General features: G+C 37.3%; 4 protein-coding genes across 16 annotated transcripts; 3 read left to right on the forward strand and 1 right to left on the reverse strand.

The window, feature by feature from the left end:
• The first annotated feature begins 331 nt into the window (after window positions 1-331).
• Window positions 332-4,716, forward strand: LOC104729614 (phospholipase D delta). The gene is made up of 10 exons (XM_010448576.3): window positions 332-1,714; window positions 1,814-1,930; window positions 2,024-2,218; window positions 2,309-2,614; window positions 2,704-2,772; window positions 2,904-3,051; window positions 3,272-3,420; window positions 3,537-3,686; window positions 3,776-3,976; window positions 4,227-4,716. The coding sequence occupies exons 1-10, from the start codon at window positions 773-775 to the stop codon at window positions 4,521-4,523; spliced, it is 2,574 nt and encodes an 857-aa protein (XP_010446878.2). The 5' UTR covers window positions 332-772; the 3' UTR covers window positions 4,524-4,716.
• An 86-nt stretch (window positions 4,717-4,802) lies between these two features.
• Window positions 4,803-7,336, forward strand: LOC104729612 (putative RNA-binding protein C25G10.01). 6 transcript variants are annotated; one of them, XM_087478929.1, is made up of 9 exons: window positions 4,803-4,934; window positions 5,007-5,108; window positions 5,206-5,225; window positions 5,555-5,689; window positions 5,800-5,823; window positions 5,932-6,031; window positions 6,153-6,302; window positions 6,706-6,775; window positions 6,883-7,336. In XM_087478929.1, the coding sequence occupies exons 2-9, from the start codon at window positions 5,106-5,108 to the stop codon at window positions 7,086-7,088; spliced, it is 708 nt and encodes a 235-aa protein (XP_087335055.1). In that variant the 5' UTR covers window positions 4,803-4,934; window positions 5,007-5,105; the 3' UTR covers window positions 7,089-7,336. The 6 variants fall into 6 exon arrangements, with proteins under 6 accessions (XP_087335055.1, XP_087335053.1, XP_087335054.1 ...); XM_087478927.1 differs by having other exon boundaries at window positions 4,806-4,934; window positions 5,546-5,689; window positions 6,880-7,336; XM_087478928.1 differs by having other exon boundaries at window positions 4,807-4,934; window positions 5,546-5,689.
• A 67-nt stretch (window positions 7,337-7,403) lies between these two features.
• LOC109128072 (small polypeptide DEVIL 17-like) lies at window positions 7,404-7,860 on the reverse strand. The gene has a single exon (XM_019233798.2). The coding sequence runs from the start codon at window positions 7,716-7,718 to the stop codon at window positions 7,530-7,532; it is 189 nt and encodes a 62-aa protein (XP_019089343.1). The 5' UTR covers window positions 7,719-7,860; the 3' UTR covers window positions 7,404-7,529.
• Window positions 7,861-9,292: 1,432 nt separating this feature from the next.
• LOC104733049 (serine/threonine-protein kinase STY17) lies at window positions 9,293-14,073 on the forward strand. Of its 8 annotated transcripts, none has more exons than XM_087478935.1 (16): window positions 9,293-10,219; window positions 10,387-10,501; window positions 10,611-10,702; window positions 10,800-10,916; window positions 11,043-11,097; window positions 11,373-11,483; window positions 11,686-11,736; window positions 11,927-12,137; window positions 12,221-12,328; window positions 12,439-12,512; window positions 12,746-12,921; window positions 13,042-13,137; window positions 13,213-13,293; window positions 13,431-13,484; window positions 13,566-13,700; window positions 13,791-14,073. In XM_087478935.1, exons 8-16 carry the CDS (start codon window positions 11,932-11,934, stop codon window positions 13,860-13,862), a joined length of 1,002 nt encoding a protein of 333 aa, XP_087335061.1. In that variant the 5' UTR covers window positions 9,293-10,219; window positions 10,387-10,501; window positions 10,611-10,702; window positions 10,800-10,916; window positions 11,043-11,097; window positions 11,373-11,483; window positions 11,686-11,736; window positions 11,927-11,931; the 3' UTR covers window positions 13,863-14,073. The 8 variants fall into 8 exon arrangements, 6 of the variants coding, with proteins under 6 accessions (XP_087335061.1, XP_087335059.1, XP_087335060.1 ...); XM_087478933.1 differs by having other exon boundaries at window positions 9,349-10,219; window positions 11,965-12,137; XR_015574802.1 differs by having other exon boundaries at window positions 9,372-10,219; window positions 12,439-12,626.
• The last annotated feature ends 977 nt before the right edge of the window (window positions 14,074-15,050 follow it).

Raw genomic sequence — 15,050 nt, forward strand, 5'->3', positions numbered from 1 at the left:
TATTAAATTGACATGTGACCACTTTGGACAGCAAGACTTCCCAACATAAGTTTAGTTCTTGTTTTATTCGCACCTTGAAAGAATTGTTTTTGGGATTTTATGTGATTCATCATTTACCTCATTAATCTAATTTGTATATGTAATAAATGATTCAAATATCGAAGTAGAATCAATTAGATGGATATGGTGGGTAGATCTCAGATTCGCATTGCTGGTTTTTGACTTTGCCTTTTTAATTATTTGTTCAACGACAGAGAAGACCTCTTCACATCATCATGATCAATTCTATCAATTATTATATACTACCTTTTTCCTTTGCGTCTAGAAAAATATTGGTGCAACATTCTCAAATCAGAGATTCCCCATCAATAGATTTTGAGAACTAATTAAGTAAAGTTTAAAGGCCAGTCTTACCAATTAAAGAAGCTAAAAAAAAACGAAGAACGTGTGCAACTAACTGCTCTCTTCAGAATTCAGATCTACACGGAATCATGTCGTCAGTGAGTGAGTCCAACAACTCCTACACGTCGTGCCTCCACGTGTCCCGTCTTCTTCTTCCTTCTTTTGTCTTTCTCTCTCAAATCATTTCACCTAAAAATAATAATTTATCTTATATTCTAAAAATAACTTTTCTCAATCAAATCCATTTAACCCCAAAAAAAAAATAAAAAACTATTCAAATTCATTGCAGCAGCAACAACAACCGAGCCCTGTTCGTTAGGGTTTTCGGTTTTTGTTAGCTTCTTCATCTTCGTTTCATCCGCTTGTAACCATGGCGGCGAAATCACCGGAACCTACGATGCTTTTACACGGTGACCTCGATTTGAAAATTGTTCAAGCGAGGAGGTTACCAAACATGGATATGTTCTCAGAACACATGCGTCGTTGCTTCACCGCTTGTAACGCCTGTACTACACCAGCCACCGATGACGATCCTAGAGATAGAGGCGAAACCGGCGATAAAAACATCCGTAGCCACCGTAAGGTTATCACCAGCGATCCGTACGTCACCGTCGTCGTCCCTCAGGCGACTCTAGCTCGGACACGCGTTTTGAAAAACTCGCAAGATCCTACTTGGAACGAGAATTTCAAAATCTCCATTGCGCATCCGCTGTCTCATCTCGAGTTCCAGGTCAAGGACGACGACGTTTTCGGTGCGCAAATCATTGGCTCGGCTAAGATCCCGGTTCGAGACATCGTAACCGGTGAACGCATTTCCGGTTGGTTCCCTGTACTCGGCGCCTCGGGGAAACCGCCTAAGAAAGAAACCGCTCTGTACATCGATATGAAATTCACTCCGTTCGACCAGATCCATAATTACCGAATTGGAATCGCCGGAGATCCGGAGCGGAAAGGTGTTAAACGGACTTATTTCCCTGTGAGGAAAGGAAGTCAGGTTAGGCTTTACCAAGATGCTCATGTTATGGACGGAATGTTGCCGGAGATTGGGCTTGATAACGGCAAAGTTTATCAGCATGGGAAATGCTGGGAAGATATTTGTTATGCTGTTTCTGAGGCTCACCATATGATTTACATTGTTGGTTGGTCTGTCTTTCATAAGGTTAAGCTTGTTAGGGAACCTACTAGGAAATTACCAAGAGGTGGCGATTTGACGCTTGGTGAATTGCTTAAATACAAATCCGAGGAAGGTGTTCGAGTTTTGCTACTTGTTTGGGACGATAAGACTTCTCATGATAAATTCGGGATAAGCACGGTTTGTGTTCCTTTTGATTAGTTTAGGAATTCATGGTTTGACAGAGTATTTGGTATTTTTCGATATTAAGATGTTGTTGTTTGGCTTTTCATTTTGCAGCCTGGAGTTATGGGGACACATGATGAGGAGACTAGGAAGTTCTTCAAGCATTCTTCTGTGATATGTGTATTGTCACCTCGATATGCTAGCAGTAAGCTTGGGTTGTTTAAACAACAGGTAAGTCCCTAGCTCTTTAAAGTATATGTTCTTTCCATGGAAGATTCTTTGTTTCACTCTCTCTAAGGTTTTAGTTCTGTGTTTATTTCCCAGGTTGTTGGTACTCTCTTTACGCACCATCAAAAGTGTGTTCTTGTAGACACTCAGGCTGTTGGTAATAACCGTAAGGTCACAGCTTTTATTGGAGGTATAGATCTTTGTGATGGCCGCTATGACACACCTGAACATAGGATACTACACGATCTTGACACTGTGTTCAAGGATGATTTTCACAATCCTACATTTCCAGTGAGTATATGATTATTTACTGGTTGTTTTTATGCTAGGATCCTACTTTCTTATATATTCCTGATTCTTATTGTGTTTCTACTTCCTCAGGCTGGTACTAAGGCTCCAAGACAACCTTGGCACGATTTGCACTGTAGGATAGATGGGCCTGCGGCATATGATGTTCTCATGAACTTTGAGCAGCGATGGAGAAAGGCAACACGTTGGAAGGAGTTTAGCTTACGTTTGAAGGGGAAAACTCACTGGCAGGATGATGCTTTGATCCGGATAGGACGTATATCATGGATTTTAAGTCCAGTGTTTAAGTTTCTCAAGGATGGTACTTCAATTGTTCCAGAGGACGAGCCATGTGTTTGGGTTTCTAAAGAAGATGATCCTGAGAACTGGCATTGTCAGGTCCTTCCAGATTCCTTCCAAACAATATTTTTTCATGTAACGATTTTTTTGTTGATTTGATATAACCATGTGGTTTCTTTGGCTTTCAGGTGTTCCGTTCTATTGATTCAGGATCTGTGAAAGGATTTCCAAAATATGAAGATGAGGCTGAGGTTCAGGTTGGTAGATTAACTTATTTTCACTAGTAATTGTCCTTGACATCAACCGTTACTCAGTGGAATTTCTGTTTATAAGCCCCAGATTGTATTAATTGCACTACTAAGTCTTCAAAATTATTTATTTACTGCAGCATCTGGAATGTGCCAAGCGTCTTGTTGTAGATAAAAGCATCCAGACGGCATATATCCAGACAATCAGATCTGCCCAGCATTTCATATATATCGAGAATCAGTATTTCTTGGGTTCTTCTTATGCTTGGCCTTCCTATAAAGATGCAGGTACGTTTTGATCTTTGAGTACAGTTCTTAGACTAGGAAATAAAATGCTCACATTGCATAGACTGTGTAAAGTCTAGTATTATTCTCAGTTACTAGTTTTGTATGTTTGGCTATATTTTCACCTGACTGTTATCCGGAATGTATTTCCATCTTTAAAAATGAAAGTGAATGAACTTTCGTTCGTGGATTTTCTGATTTTGGGTTTGTCTTGAATGACCAGGAGCTGATAATCTTATTCCTATGGAGTTGGCACTAAAGATTGTTAGTAAAATCAGAGCTAAAGAAAGATTTGCTGTATATGTCGTCATACCATTGTGGCCTGAAGGCGACCCAAAGTCTGGCCCTGTGCAAGAAATTCTATATTGGCAGGTAACAGTTTTAGCTGAGTTTAAGATCAGTGCCGATACCAAAATAGATTTACTCACTTATTTTTAAAGTGAAACAAACATTTCTGCTAAACATCCTTTGTGTTTTTCATTTTGCAGAGCCAAACTATGCAGATGATGTATGATGTTATAGCGAAAGAACTGAAAGCGGTGCAATCAGATGCTCATCCTCTCGATTACCTTAACTTTTATTGCCTTGGTAAACGAGAGCAACTTCCAGATGATATGCCAGCCACCAATGGCAATACGGTATAGAACTGCTACATTGACAAAAACTATAGCGTAGTGATAGAGAAATCAAATTCCTTTCTTATGATCTTTTTAACTGCATATCTCAGGTGTCGGATTCTTATAAGTTCCAGCGTTTTATGATTTACGTGCACGCAAAGGGGATGATAGTAGATGATGAGTATGTACTCATGGGATCTGCAAATATCAACCAAAGATCTATGGCTGGCACGAAAGATACCGAAATAGCCATGGGAGCATATCAACCTCATTATACATGGAATCACAAGGGAAAGCACCCGCGTGGCCAGGTTTGCCTTCCTCCTAACATCATCACCTGTACCATAACTGAAATCTCAAGAGTGTGTATTACAATCTGTATCTTTATGAAAAAATTTTAAAATTCCTGAATCATAGATTTAGAAACAATGGAGAAATGAGAAGTTAGGTTGAGAAATTGTGTGTGTTCTGCTCTAGATTCTTAAATCAGTGTATATAATGAAACTTGGTGAAAGTATAACACATAAAGAGGTTTGATGATATATCTTATCATATACACAGGTGTATGGATACAGAATGTCACTATGGGCAGAGCATTTGGGAAAGACTGGAGATGAGTTTGCAAAGCCATCAGATCTGGAATGTGTGAAGAACGTGAACGAAATCTCTGAAGGAAACTGGAAAAAATTCATAGATACGGAATTCGCAGAGCTACAAGGTCACTTAATAAAGTATCCTCTACTAGTAGACATTGACGGTAAAGTGAGCCCTCTTCCTGATTACGAGACTTTCCCAGATGTTGGTGGTAAGATCATCGGAGCTCATTCCATGGCTCTTCCTGACACTTTAACCACGTAATGTTAATGTTAATGTTAAATATGAATTTCAGCATTTTTAGCTGAGAATGTGTTGTTTGAGTTGTACATTTAACTGTGTTGTTTCTTTTGATACATTCTTTTGTGATTGACGTCAAGTAATTTATCTGCTTGGGTGCAAAATGTAGAGATAGTGAGTGATGATGAGGCAAAATTATATGAGGATGTTCTATGTTTTTTCTGGGTTTTTAATTTGATTAATGATTGTGAGCGTAAATGTTCGAACCGGACCAAACCGAAGATGCAGTGACAGGTCCATACTTTGATTCTGTGTAACTGGAGTTAATACCCGGAATAAAATTGAAAATACAGCAAAAACCAAACCGAACCGTCAGACCGGAAACTAAAATCCGGATTGATTACGAGTTGAAGAATGTGCACACCATAAGAAAAGGTGAGTCTTGCCACATGGAATTACTACTCGTTTAATATAAGATTTAAAGAATAAAAAAAGTTTCATCTGTAGACAAGGGGGAAACGAAGAAAGTGATTTTACGGGAGAGCTCTCTAACTAAACCCTAACTCTCTCCGTCTCGATCGCGACCTGACCTCTGTTTCTTTCGCAATGGTGAGCTTCTACGACTAAAATCTCTACGTTCTTCTTTGATTTTTTTTTTATATTTCAGAGGAAATTGCTGAGATATTTTACTTGGGTTTTTTTGTAGGCGGATTCTCCTCGAAGAAGGTTAGATTCGAAGTTTCTTTCTATTGCTTCGCATTTTTCAAAGCTGTTGTCTCTTTTGGTTTTTTTTATTGAATTGCATTACTGTTGCGTAAGCTCTGTGAATCTGACGGGATGGATTTGGGAAATTTTGACTTGTTTAAGATCTAGTTTTGGAGTACTTTTTTAATTTTTGTTGATTTGGGTTGCTGCGAACGCTAATTTAATTGGATTCTTTAGCTCATTGAGCTCAAGTTAGATGGTGTTTTTCAAGTATGCCTTGGATACACCTTTTTCTTTTTGTGTAATACAGTTTGTAATCGTAGAATTGATTTTTGTATTAGGGAAATCAGGGATTCACGATCTCCTTCACCCCGGAAAGGACGAGCCAGATCCAGGTCAAGATCTAGATCCAGGTCCAGGCTTAGGTCCAGGTCTAGGTCAAGATCTTTGCCTAGACCCATATCTCCGTTAAGAAGCCGTGGAAGGTTAGTTATCTCCGTTTTGCCTAGACCCAGATCTTTGTTTTGGGTATGTCACTGAAAAGTTTTGGAAGACTATTGCGTGCTAATCTTTTTTCATCAACTACACTTTATAGGTCAAGGTCAAGAAGCCGTGGAAGGTTAGCTCTAGCTTTCTCCTTCTGAATTGGAATGTCTTGTTGTCTGTAATTGGGTTGATAGTTTCTAATGTTTAGTTTTCTGTTATCTGAATGAATTTTGGTTTACAGAAGTGAAGTTGAAAACCCTGGTACAACTCTCTATGTGACTGGTCTATCTACAAGAGTCACTGACAAGGATCTTGAATCACATTTCTCCAAGGAAGGAAAGGTGATAACATCTTATTCTGATTCTCCTTTCTCATGTTGCCAGTTTAAAATATTATTTCTTGTCTCTGCATTTTTGAGCATACGATCCGTAATATGTAGTTTAACTAGTTTCATTTCTATAGGTTGCGTCTTGTTTTCTTGTGATGGAGCCGCGTACCCGTGTGTCTCGTGGTTTTGCCTTTGTTACAATGGATAGCCTTAAGGACGCTGAGCGCTGCATCAAATATCTCAACCAGTCTGTACTAGAAGGCCGATACATTACTGTCGAAAGGGTAAAAGTTTCATGCTTATTTTGGTGGCGATATGATTAGTTTGATATCATTATTTGTTGACTTGGAGGTTTTCTGACCATTCAGAAAATATTGCGTCAAGCAACAATCAGAGATGATAAGAGTACTCATGCTTGCTCAACATCATTAAGTGAAACACAGCTTGATCAATCGAATCGCCAGCTTAAACAGCTTTTCCAAATGTTCTGACCCAACTAATCATATGCAACTATATTGCCTCTACTCTCAACTCTCAACTAATCAAAGGACATTATCAACTATCAAGTATCAACAACTATTAGTCAAGTGTTCTCCAGACTAGGATGCATCTTGTTTCTTTGAATATACTGTGTGGCTTTTGTTTAACTTGTTACATGGAGGTTTATGTACTTTGTGTTGTCTTCAGTCCCGGAGAAAGCGCCCGAGAACTCCCACCCCAGGCCACTATCTTGGCTTGAAAAGCTCCAGAGACACCGGTAAGTGACCATTTGTGAAGCCTCTATTATTAAGTGTAAGTGTCAAGTGTCAACAAAGAAAAAGATTGCTAACTGTTCTGTCATCTTTTTATGTTGTGCAAAAGAAGACCGAGAAGGCCGTAGCAGTCGAGGGAGGCACTATGACCGTGATGATTATAGAGACCGTAGGTCACCAAGACGCGACTATTCACCCCGTGATGAAAGAAGGTCTAGAAGAGATAGGTCTTACTCTCCTTATGGGAGAAGGCCAGAAAGAAGGTCAGAGAGGTCAGAGAGATCAGAGAGAAGGTATGAATCCCGTGGCTCGAGATGACCTGTTTCATCCTCTTGACAGAGGAACTCAACAACTTATGTGTTGATTTAGGTTTGTGTAATTGATCATCCTTAAAATAGCATAAAGATTCTGTCAGGCAACACTTTGGGTTTTGATTTCTTGTCTGTTGTTGCGTTTTATTCTGCTAGAACGCAGTGAAGTGAAAACTACAAAACTGTAATAGCTTCTCTGTTATGTCGCTACACTACTTGTTTTTGTGTGAATCAGGATATCTTTTGTGATGAGAATCTTTGAGATGGTTCATGGTTGGCAAGTACTTATTTGTTTAAAACAAAAAGGTAGAGAGATGCCAAATTAATAAGCTTGAAACTTTCAAACTAAAAAAAGAAACCCCAAAAACAAAGCTATGACCAGAGAGTAAAAAAAAATAATCGTATATACGTGCTTAACTTATCGAATATACTAATAACACAAACCTCATCAAGAATTGGCGTATTTGTGCCAACAAAGCAACATATGAATACATCTTCGGGCGATATAAAACCTAGAACGCCTCTCCTTCACCATAGCTAAACATCCTGTATTCCTCTCCATTGATTCTCTGCAACCTTCTTCTTCTCCTCTTTTCCTCTTTCTCCTCATCCTGGTCGTCGATGAGCATTGCCCCATAACTGTTCTCTTCTCTATACTTGGTTTCTTCACACTTTTTTTCGTTGTAGATTGCTCTGTTTCTGTTCTTTGGATAGACGATTATTCGCTATAAAAGAAAAATGGAAGAAGAAGAAGACGAAGCACTATCATATAAGGGACCAAATGTGGAAAGACAAGAGTGTAAATGAAAAGAAAATAAAACGAAGAAAAAATAGACTATAAATAGAGGAGTGGTGGAGCAATGATGATGCGATGACGTTCAACATCATTAACCTCTTTGTTTTTTTTTTCTTTTATAATTTACGTATTCTTCAAGAAAATATATTAGTTCATTTAATTTGCTTGTGTACTTACGCGATTAAACAATACCACATTACGCTTTTATAGGTGTTACTTAAAATCGTTTATTAGTGGAATAATTGTCTTTAATTATGTCTCTACCATAAAAGATGCAGGTACAAAAGTCTCGTATGATAAGATTAATTAATTATCTCTTATATATTTTTGATGTTATCGTGTTTACGCGGCTAATTCAGATATAATATGCACGGAGACCACCAATTGGGTGTCATGTGATGTAATGAAACAAAACATTGTTAGTCTATGACATATGTTTTCTACTTGTTAGTAGTAGTAACTTGGGGATTTGCTAAACCAACCTTGGAAACGCGTCTCAGGTGGTTTTAGCGTGTACACGACTTGCAACTGGCTTATCTCTTTTCCTACACACATGGCCTCGTATGATTGGTTTTATATCCTACGTGTAATAGACCCTTACCTTAACGGCTTAACCGCATCTTGTGGTCATTAATTTTATTTATTACGCTGATTTGATTAAGATGATATAGATTGTTTGTTTAAGGACAAGGTGTATGTAATGAAACATTATGGGTTTCAAGATTTGGAATTCTGAGGTTATGTTTCGGAGGAGATGTTAATTAAGCTGGGTCAACCTCTCTGAAGTATTAATTGAAATTCATGGAATAATTGTTTGATTGACCTATTCTAATACTATATGACTGTCATTAATAAATTATAAATTGTTTGTTATATACTTTTTATTTGTTAGTTTGTTAATAAAGAAGAGACGCAAAAGCAAAACGTCAGCACGCACTGACTGACCAATCATTGGGTTTCTTTGATTGGTTTTTGCCACGTTAGCACGCACAGCTGTATTAATATTCCCCTCTTTCTTGTTTCCTTCTTTTTTTTCCCAGACAAAAAAAGAAAGATTATCAATTGTAAAAATATTTTTGTTGGTAAATTTCTTATTAATTTATTTTATATACAGTATGTAGTATATAATTCACATTCTACGATTTTAATTACCGAACCATTAGTGTTATAGGATTCCTGGTATCATTTTTGTCTTAAGTTTGCGATTGTTGCCACTCTTAATTTTACTTTTGGTAAAAGGATGTAGCATATCTCTCGCTGATTAATTTAGAAGCTGGGCCACACGGGCCTAATAGATATGTTCTGTATCGTTAAGATTGAAAATTGGAAGTGCCTGTACTACTTATAATTAGGCCCTCATATTAAGATCATTTTTTTTGGCAACATATATATTTTTGGGGGAAAAAAACTTTGTTAATGTAGGAGAAAAAGAAGTCATAACTCCCGTGTTTGCAACAAAGATGTATATACTACCACTTACCAATTACTAAACTTATACAACTACGGAAAAAAAAAACAAATCGTGAAAAAAAAATAAAAAAGCATGTCATCAAATTTGTATCACACAAAATAGCAAAAAAGGAAAAGAAAATTATATAATGGCATCATCCATCACCGATCCATGATCCACCATCTCGTTTTCCTTGATTTTTTTTCTACATAAAAGATGAGATCACCACCATACCATCCATACAAAATTATCTAATAGCAAATAAAAAAGGGCAAACAATGGTCCATTATCCATTTAGAGAGAGAGAGAGAGCTCTCTTTAAAGATAAAAAGAGAGTATTTGCCCCCGTGACCCACACTCATATAGACCCACCCAACTCAACACGATGATGACGTGGACAAGCTCCTACGTGTTTACACCAACGAAACGTTCATGGTCCTCCCTGGCTTTTTCATCATCATCTCACTCTCTCTCTCTCTTCTCTCATCTTTTTTTTACTCTTGAATCTTGGATCAATCTCCTTTTTTTTTTTAATTTTGTTGTGTGGCTTTTGGATCGAAGAAAGAGATCAATCCTACTGTTTATGTTTTTTGTTTGTTTGTTTACTGTAGCTGTTTTTTTTTTTTTTTGTGTCTTTCAATTTCTTGATCCACCCGTTCGTTCGTTCGTGGATTCTGTTAATCCCGATGGCGATCAAAGAGGAGACAGAGGAGAGTTGCGGAAGCAGAGCCGTCGTTGCTTCTGTATCTAAAGAAAACCCTAGACAGCATCGTATGAAACTCGAGGTCTACGGTGAGGTTCTTCAGCGTATTCAAGAATTCAATTACGAAGAAGCTAATTTCCCTGGTTTTGATGATCAGCTCTGGCTTCACTTCAATCGTCTCCCTGCTCGGTATTCTTAAATAACATGGATTTTTTTTTTTTTTTTGTCATTTTCTTGTCTGAATGTAAACTGGTTATTACCACGTGTTTTTGTAGGTTCGCTCTTAGTCACTTTTCCTCGTTTAGTTAGTACTGATGATGATGATGCAAGTTTACTTATGTTTTGTTGTCTTAAAGATATGCTCTGGATGTAAATGTTGAGAGGGCAGAAGATGTTCTTACTCATCAGAGGTTACTGAAGTTAGCTGAAGATCCTGCTACTAGACCTGTTTTTGAAGTTCGTTGTGTTCAGGTTTGATTAAAGCTTTGATTCGTGTTTGATACTGAAATCTTTTGTTTGAATTAGCTGCATGGTACTCTTACTGACTTGACTAGTCCTCCTTGTGTTTCCTTCCTTACAGGTTTCTCCCACGTTGAATGGTAATTCTGGTGACGCTGATTCTTCAGATCCTGCGGTTAAGGAAGATGCTCAAAGCTCTTACAACTCGAGCAGGTAGGGATCTATGCTGTTCTATAGATATTTTGGCTGATCTTTAGAGTTTTTCAGTAACATTACTACTTTTTTTTTTTTTTGCTTCCTGTTAAAAAAGGGTTCTTGCACCTCCAACTTTTGGTTCTTCTCCTAATTTTGAGGCTCTTACACAAGCATACAAAGATCATGCTGAAGATGATGATAGTGCTGTCAATGCACACTTGCCTAATTCTCGGTGAAATTTCTTCTGTTATATTGTATTCCTCTAGTCTTGTCTGCATATAATTACTGAGAAATACTCTGTAGCTTGGAATCGTCCTCTCATATGTGGTGACATTATGATCCCTTTCCTATCTTATAGACCGATGCACGAAATCACCTTTTCAACAATAGACAAGCCGAAACTCCTTAGTCAGGTTGGTTGATACATTGTTTTTTCCATTTCTTTTATGTCAGCTCTCATAATGGAAAACTTGTGAGTTGGTGTTCTTTAACAATTTCTGTAAATTTCTTCTTAGTTGAGTTGAGTAATGTTTATAATTCCCAAAATACAAATATGTGCATTTTGTTTCCACTGGTTAAATGCACTTTTTAAGTATCCATTAGATACACTGACACAGTTATGTAGAGAATGGGTGGTTGTTTATTCCATTAAGTCAATATCTGAGCGAGAAACTGTCTCTTGTTGCAGTTAACTTCTATGCTTGGTGAACTTGGATTGAATATTCAAGAGGCTCATGCTTTCTCTACCGCTGATGGTTTCTCTCTGGATGTATTCGTTGTTGATGGTTGGTCCCAGGAGGTATAATATCAGTTTTCTGTATGGATCACATCTTTCAGAACCATCATGTGTACTAAGTAAATGACTTTGAAAGATATTGACCATTGAATTAATCACTTTATGTATTAGGTAATTGACTTGTGACTGATGTATTAAGTAGATGACTTTATGTCCCTGTCATCACTAAGCTGGTTGAAAAACTTTATGCACTTTGGAAATACAGGAAACAGAAGGTTTAAAAGATGCATTGGGGAAGGAGATAAGGAAGCTTAAGGTATCTCTTATAATTTTCTTGTCATAAGAATTTATTATCTTCATGTGATACTTTATATATTCTCCATGCCTCATTCTCAGCTTCATTTCTGAAAATGCAACTAATGCTATAAGTAACATTAGCTCGCTCCAAAACTGAATCTGACGCTGTACTGATGTATTGTTGCTATGGTTTGAATCAATTTTGATAGTTGTCATGTCTCCATATTCCACACTGGCTGCTCTGCAGGATCAACCTTGTTCAAAACAGAAATCTATTACTTTCTTTGAGCATGACAAATCGACCAACGAGCTGCTACCTGCTTGTGTTGAAATACCTACTGATGGAACTGATGAGTGGGAAATTGACATGAAACAACTCAGCATTGAAAAAAAAGTGGCATGTGGATCATATGGGGAACTGTGAGTTTTAGTATTCCAAAATTCTCTTCTTTTTAAACAGTGTTAGGAAGTTAACAAATGTAGAATTCTTGATGGCTATGCAGATTTAGAGGAACCTATTGTAGTCAGGAGGTAGCCATCAAAATTCTCAAGCCTGAGCGTGTAAATGCGGAAATGCTACGAGAGTTTTCTCAGGAAGTGTATATAATGAGGTGCCCCCTCATTTTTGTACAACTAACGTCCATTAAAAAAAGTTGAAATTCAGAGACATGCACTAATTTTCTCAGTAGAGGACGGTTCTTACTGAATTTCCTATTTGTAGGAAAGTTCGGCATAAAAATGTTGTCCAGTTTATCGGTGCATGCACACGATCACCAAACCTCTGCATTGTGACGGGTAAGTTGTCAGTAGATTCTGAATAGGTAACTGGTTCCATCGAAGATTGTTTATTTTTCTGTTGGTTCTGTATCTTCATGCATGGTGAGAAAGTTGTTTCAGCAAGACATTGAGGTTCGGGTTCCTATAGATTCTTCTTTAGTATATACTATATAATACCCTAACATTTCATTTGCTAGTTTTGGCTTTCTATATGCATTCATGGTCAGCTGATTTTATGCTTTTTGTACCAGAGTTCATGACTCGGGGGAGCCTCTATGACTTTCTTCACAAACACAAAGGCGTTTTTAAAATTCAATCTTTGCTTAAAGTGGCACTTGACGTCGCTAAAGGAATGAACTATCTGCATCAGAACAATATCATTCATAGAGACCTTAAGACTGCTAATCTTCTTATGGACGAACATGAAGTAAGCCTCAATCTTTGGCCACAGTTTATGTAGTCTTTCCACCTTCTGTCTCCGCAAAATTCTTTTCATTTGAACAGAACAGAGGTGCATGTCTTTAAATTCTACATAATATTGAAACAGGTCGTCAAGGTTGCCGATTTTGGGGTTGCCAGAGTGCAGACTGAGTCAGGGGTCATGACAGCTGAAACAGGGACATACCGATGGATGGCACCAGAGGTATTATACTTCTTTGTCTTGTTTTTATTATTTTTTGGCTTTCCGTGCTTTTGACACTAGACTTTGTGAACTCAGGTCATTGAGCACAAACCTTATGATCACAGGGCAGATGTTTTTAGCTACGCGATTGTGCTGTGGGAACTTTTGACTGGTGAAGTAAGATTCTTAATGAGTGAAAACATTTTTTGTTTTTAACTTTTGCTAGAAAGTTGCTAAACTCGTTATCTTTTGTGTGTTAAACTTTTGCTAGAAAGTTGCTAAACTCGTTATCTTTTGTGTGTTAATGAATACAGCTGCCATACGCTTACTTGACTCCACTGCAAGCTGCTGTTGGCGTTGTCCAAAAGGTATCATGTTTATAGGGATTTACAGTTATTTCTTGTGCCTTGTTGAGAGGCTTTAGCACAATGACTTGTATTATTTAACAGGGACTTCGACCAAAGATTCCAAAGCAAACACACCCAAAGCTGACTGAACTTCTTGAGAAATGTTGGCAGCAAGACCCAGCTCAAAGACCCGATTTTGCAGAAATCATAGAAATGCTTAACATACTAGTCCACGAGGTAATTGCTATATCATTATATCTCTCTGACCAGTTATATTATACCTATACCAACGCAATTCTGAGCAATAATATATTGTGAAACCACCAGGTTGGAGAAGATGAGCGCCAAAAGGATAAACATGGTGGTTACTTTTCAGGCCTAAGAAAAGGCCATCGTTAACACTCTCTCGAGTGCGCTGAAACTGTGGTTTGATCGGTTTTTATAGAGCTCTACTCACTTTCTCGTTTTCCTTTTGTACAGTCCTCTTAGAGCCTCGCTCTTTTTGTCCATGTATTATTTTTCTAGAGCAATTTCCTTTTGATACTATGATTACTGCAGAGTTTGAGTTGCATTACAAGTCAATAAAGTTTAAACCATTCTTTTGAAGCCATTCTTATGAAGCAAGTATTATTATTAATTTGGTCATAAACAAATATTATTAGAACATCTACATAAAGGCGACAGAAAGGCCCAATATTAATTGGCTTATTTTGGTAACAAATAGATAACTTTTGGGCCTAAGACTATTGAGACAAGTGGCTGAGATAGTGGAAAGCTAAGCTGAGGAGAAAAACAAACAAACCTATTTTGTTTAATTAAACTGGAAATACATATGAACCAATCTTGAAGTTATTTATACTGTATGAAATTTAACTTTTAAAGATTAGAGTGGCTAAATAAATAATATAAGTTCTATTATCACCCGTCAACGGTCATTCATTAGTGAGAATGTGAGATGTGATTAACAAAAAAAATAAAACGATACGACTCAAGTTATTAAAAGATTAAGCACACGTTTAGAAAATAAAGCCCAAGCCTAGTCAGTTATGAAGGGGTCACAAATCCTAAGGTCAAAACACTCTCATTTCCCGGAAATCATCTTTTTTCCTCAACATCTACGCGATGATCATGGCGGCTCTAGTATGTGTACAACTTCTTTCCAAGGCCAGAAGCAGCAGATTTATGCTTTCAAGATCTTTAAGCACACCAAATGAAGGAAAATCATTGCATCAGTGGAGTCGACAAGGAAGCTTAACCCGAACATAGCGGCGGTGAGGAAGTCAGCCACCGTGTCTTCTGCAAGATGCAGAGAAAATAACAGCTTTAATGGTTAGCTCAGCAAATAAGTTGCGACAAACTATTAATGTGAGGACTATAACAAATTATTAATGGGTAGATATACTATTTATTAAATATCTTAAATAAAGCAAATTATTTTAGATATTATTAATTAATACTTGAGACAAAAAAGTCTTAAATAACAAAATACTCTATGTGAGGACTAAAATAAATTAAAAATTAATGTGAAACTTATGTTTATAAAGAACATACTTTGTGCAAAAAAAAAAATATACCTTAAGCTTAGGT

The sequence above is a fragment of the Camelina sativa genome, chromosome 12, assembly GCF_030686135.1.
Source record: "Camelina sativa cultivar CO46 ecotype springtype chromosome 12, ASM3068613v1".
NCBI lineage: Eukaryota > Viridiplantae > Streptophyta > Magnoliopsida > Brassicales > Brassicaceae > Camelina > Camelina sativa.

What these genes read in the sequence shown, in the direction of transcription:
- LOC104729614 (XM_010448576.3), top strand. Translation starts at nt 773, where the DNA reads ATGGCGGCGAAATCACCGGAACCTACGATGCTTTTACACGGTGACCTC. An exon ending in TTGGGTTGTTTAAACAACAG is followed by an intron (nt 1,931 to 2,023) that starts GTAAGTCCCTAG and finishes TTTATTTCCCAG; the next exon opens with GTTGTTGGTACTCTCTTTAC. An exon ending in GAAAGCACCCGCGTGGCCAG is followed by an intron (nt 3,977 to 4,226) that starts GTTTGCCTTCCT and finishes TCATATACACAG; the next exon opens with GTGTATGGATACAGAATGTC.
- LOC104729612 (XM_087478927.1), top strand. An exon ending in GCGGATTCTCCTCGAAGAAG is followed by an intron (nt 5,226 to 5,545) that starts GTTAGATTCGAA and finishes TTTTTGTATTAG; the next exon opens with GGAAATCAGGGATTCACGAT. An exon ending in AGGTCAAGAAGCCGTGGAAG is followed by an intron (nt 5,824 to 5,931) that starts GTTAGCTCTAGC and finishes TTTGGTTTACAG; the next exon opens with AAGTGAAGTTGAAAACCCTG.
- LOC109128072 (XM_019233798.2), bottom strand. Translation starts at nt 7,718, where the DNA reads ATGGGGCAATGCTCATCGACGACCAGGATGAGGAGAAAGAGGAAAAGA.
- LOC104733049 (XM_087478933.1), top strand. Translation starts at nt 10,014, where the DNA reads ATGGCGATCAAAGAGGAGACAGAGGAGAGTTGCGGAAGCAGAGCCGTC. An exon ending in AAACCTCTGCATTGTGACGG is followed by an intron (nt 12,513 to 12,745) that starts GTAAGTTGTCAG and finishes TTTTTGTACCAG; the next exon opens with AGTTCATGACTCGGGGGAGC. An exon ending in GGGAACTTTTGACTGGTGAA is followed by an intron (nt 13,294 to 13,430) that starts GTAAGATTCTTA and finishes TAATGAATACAG; the next exon opens with CTGCCATACGCTTACTTGAC.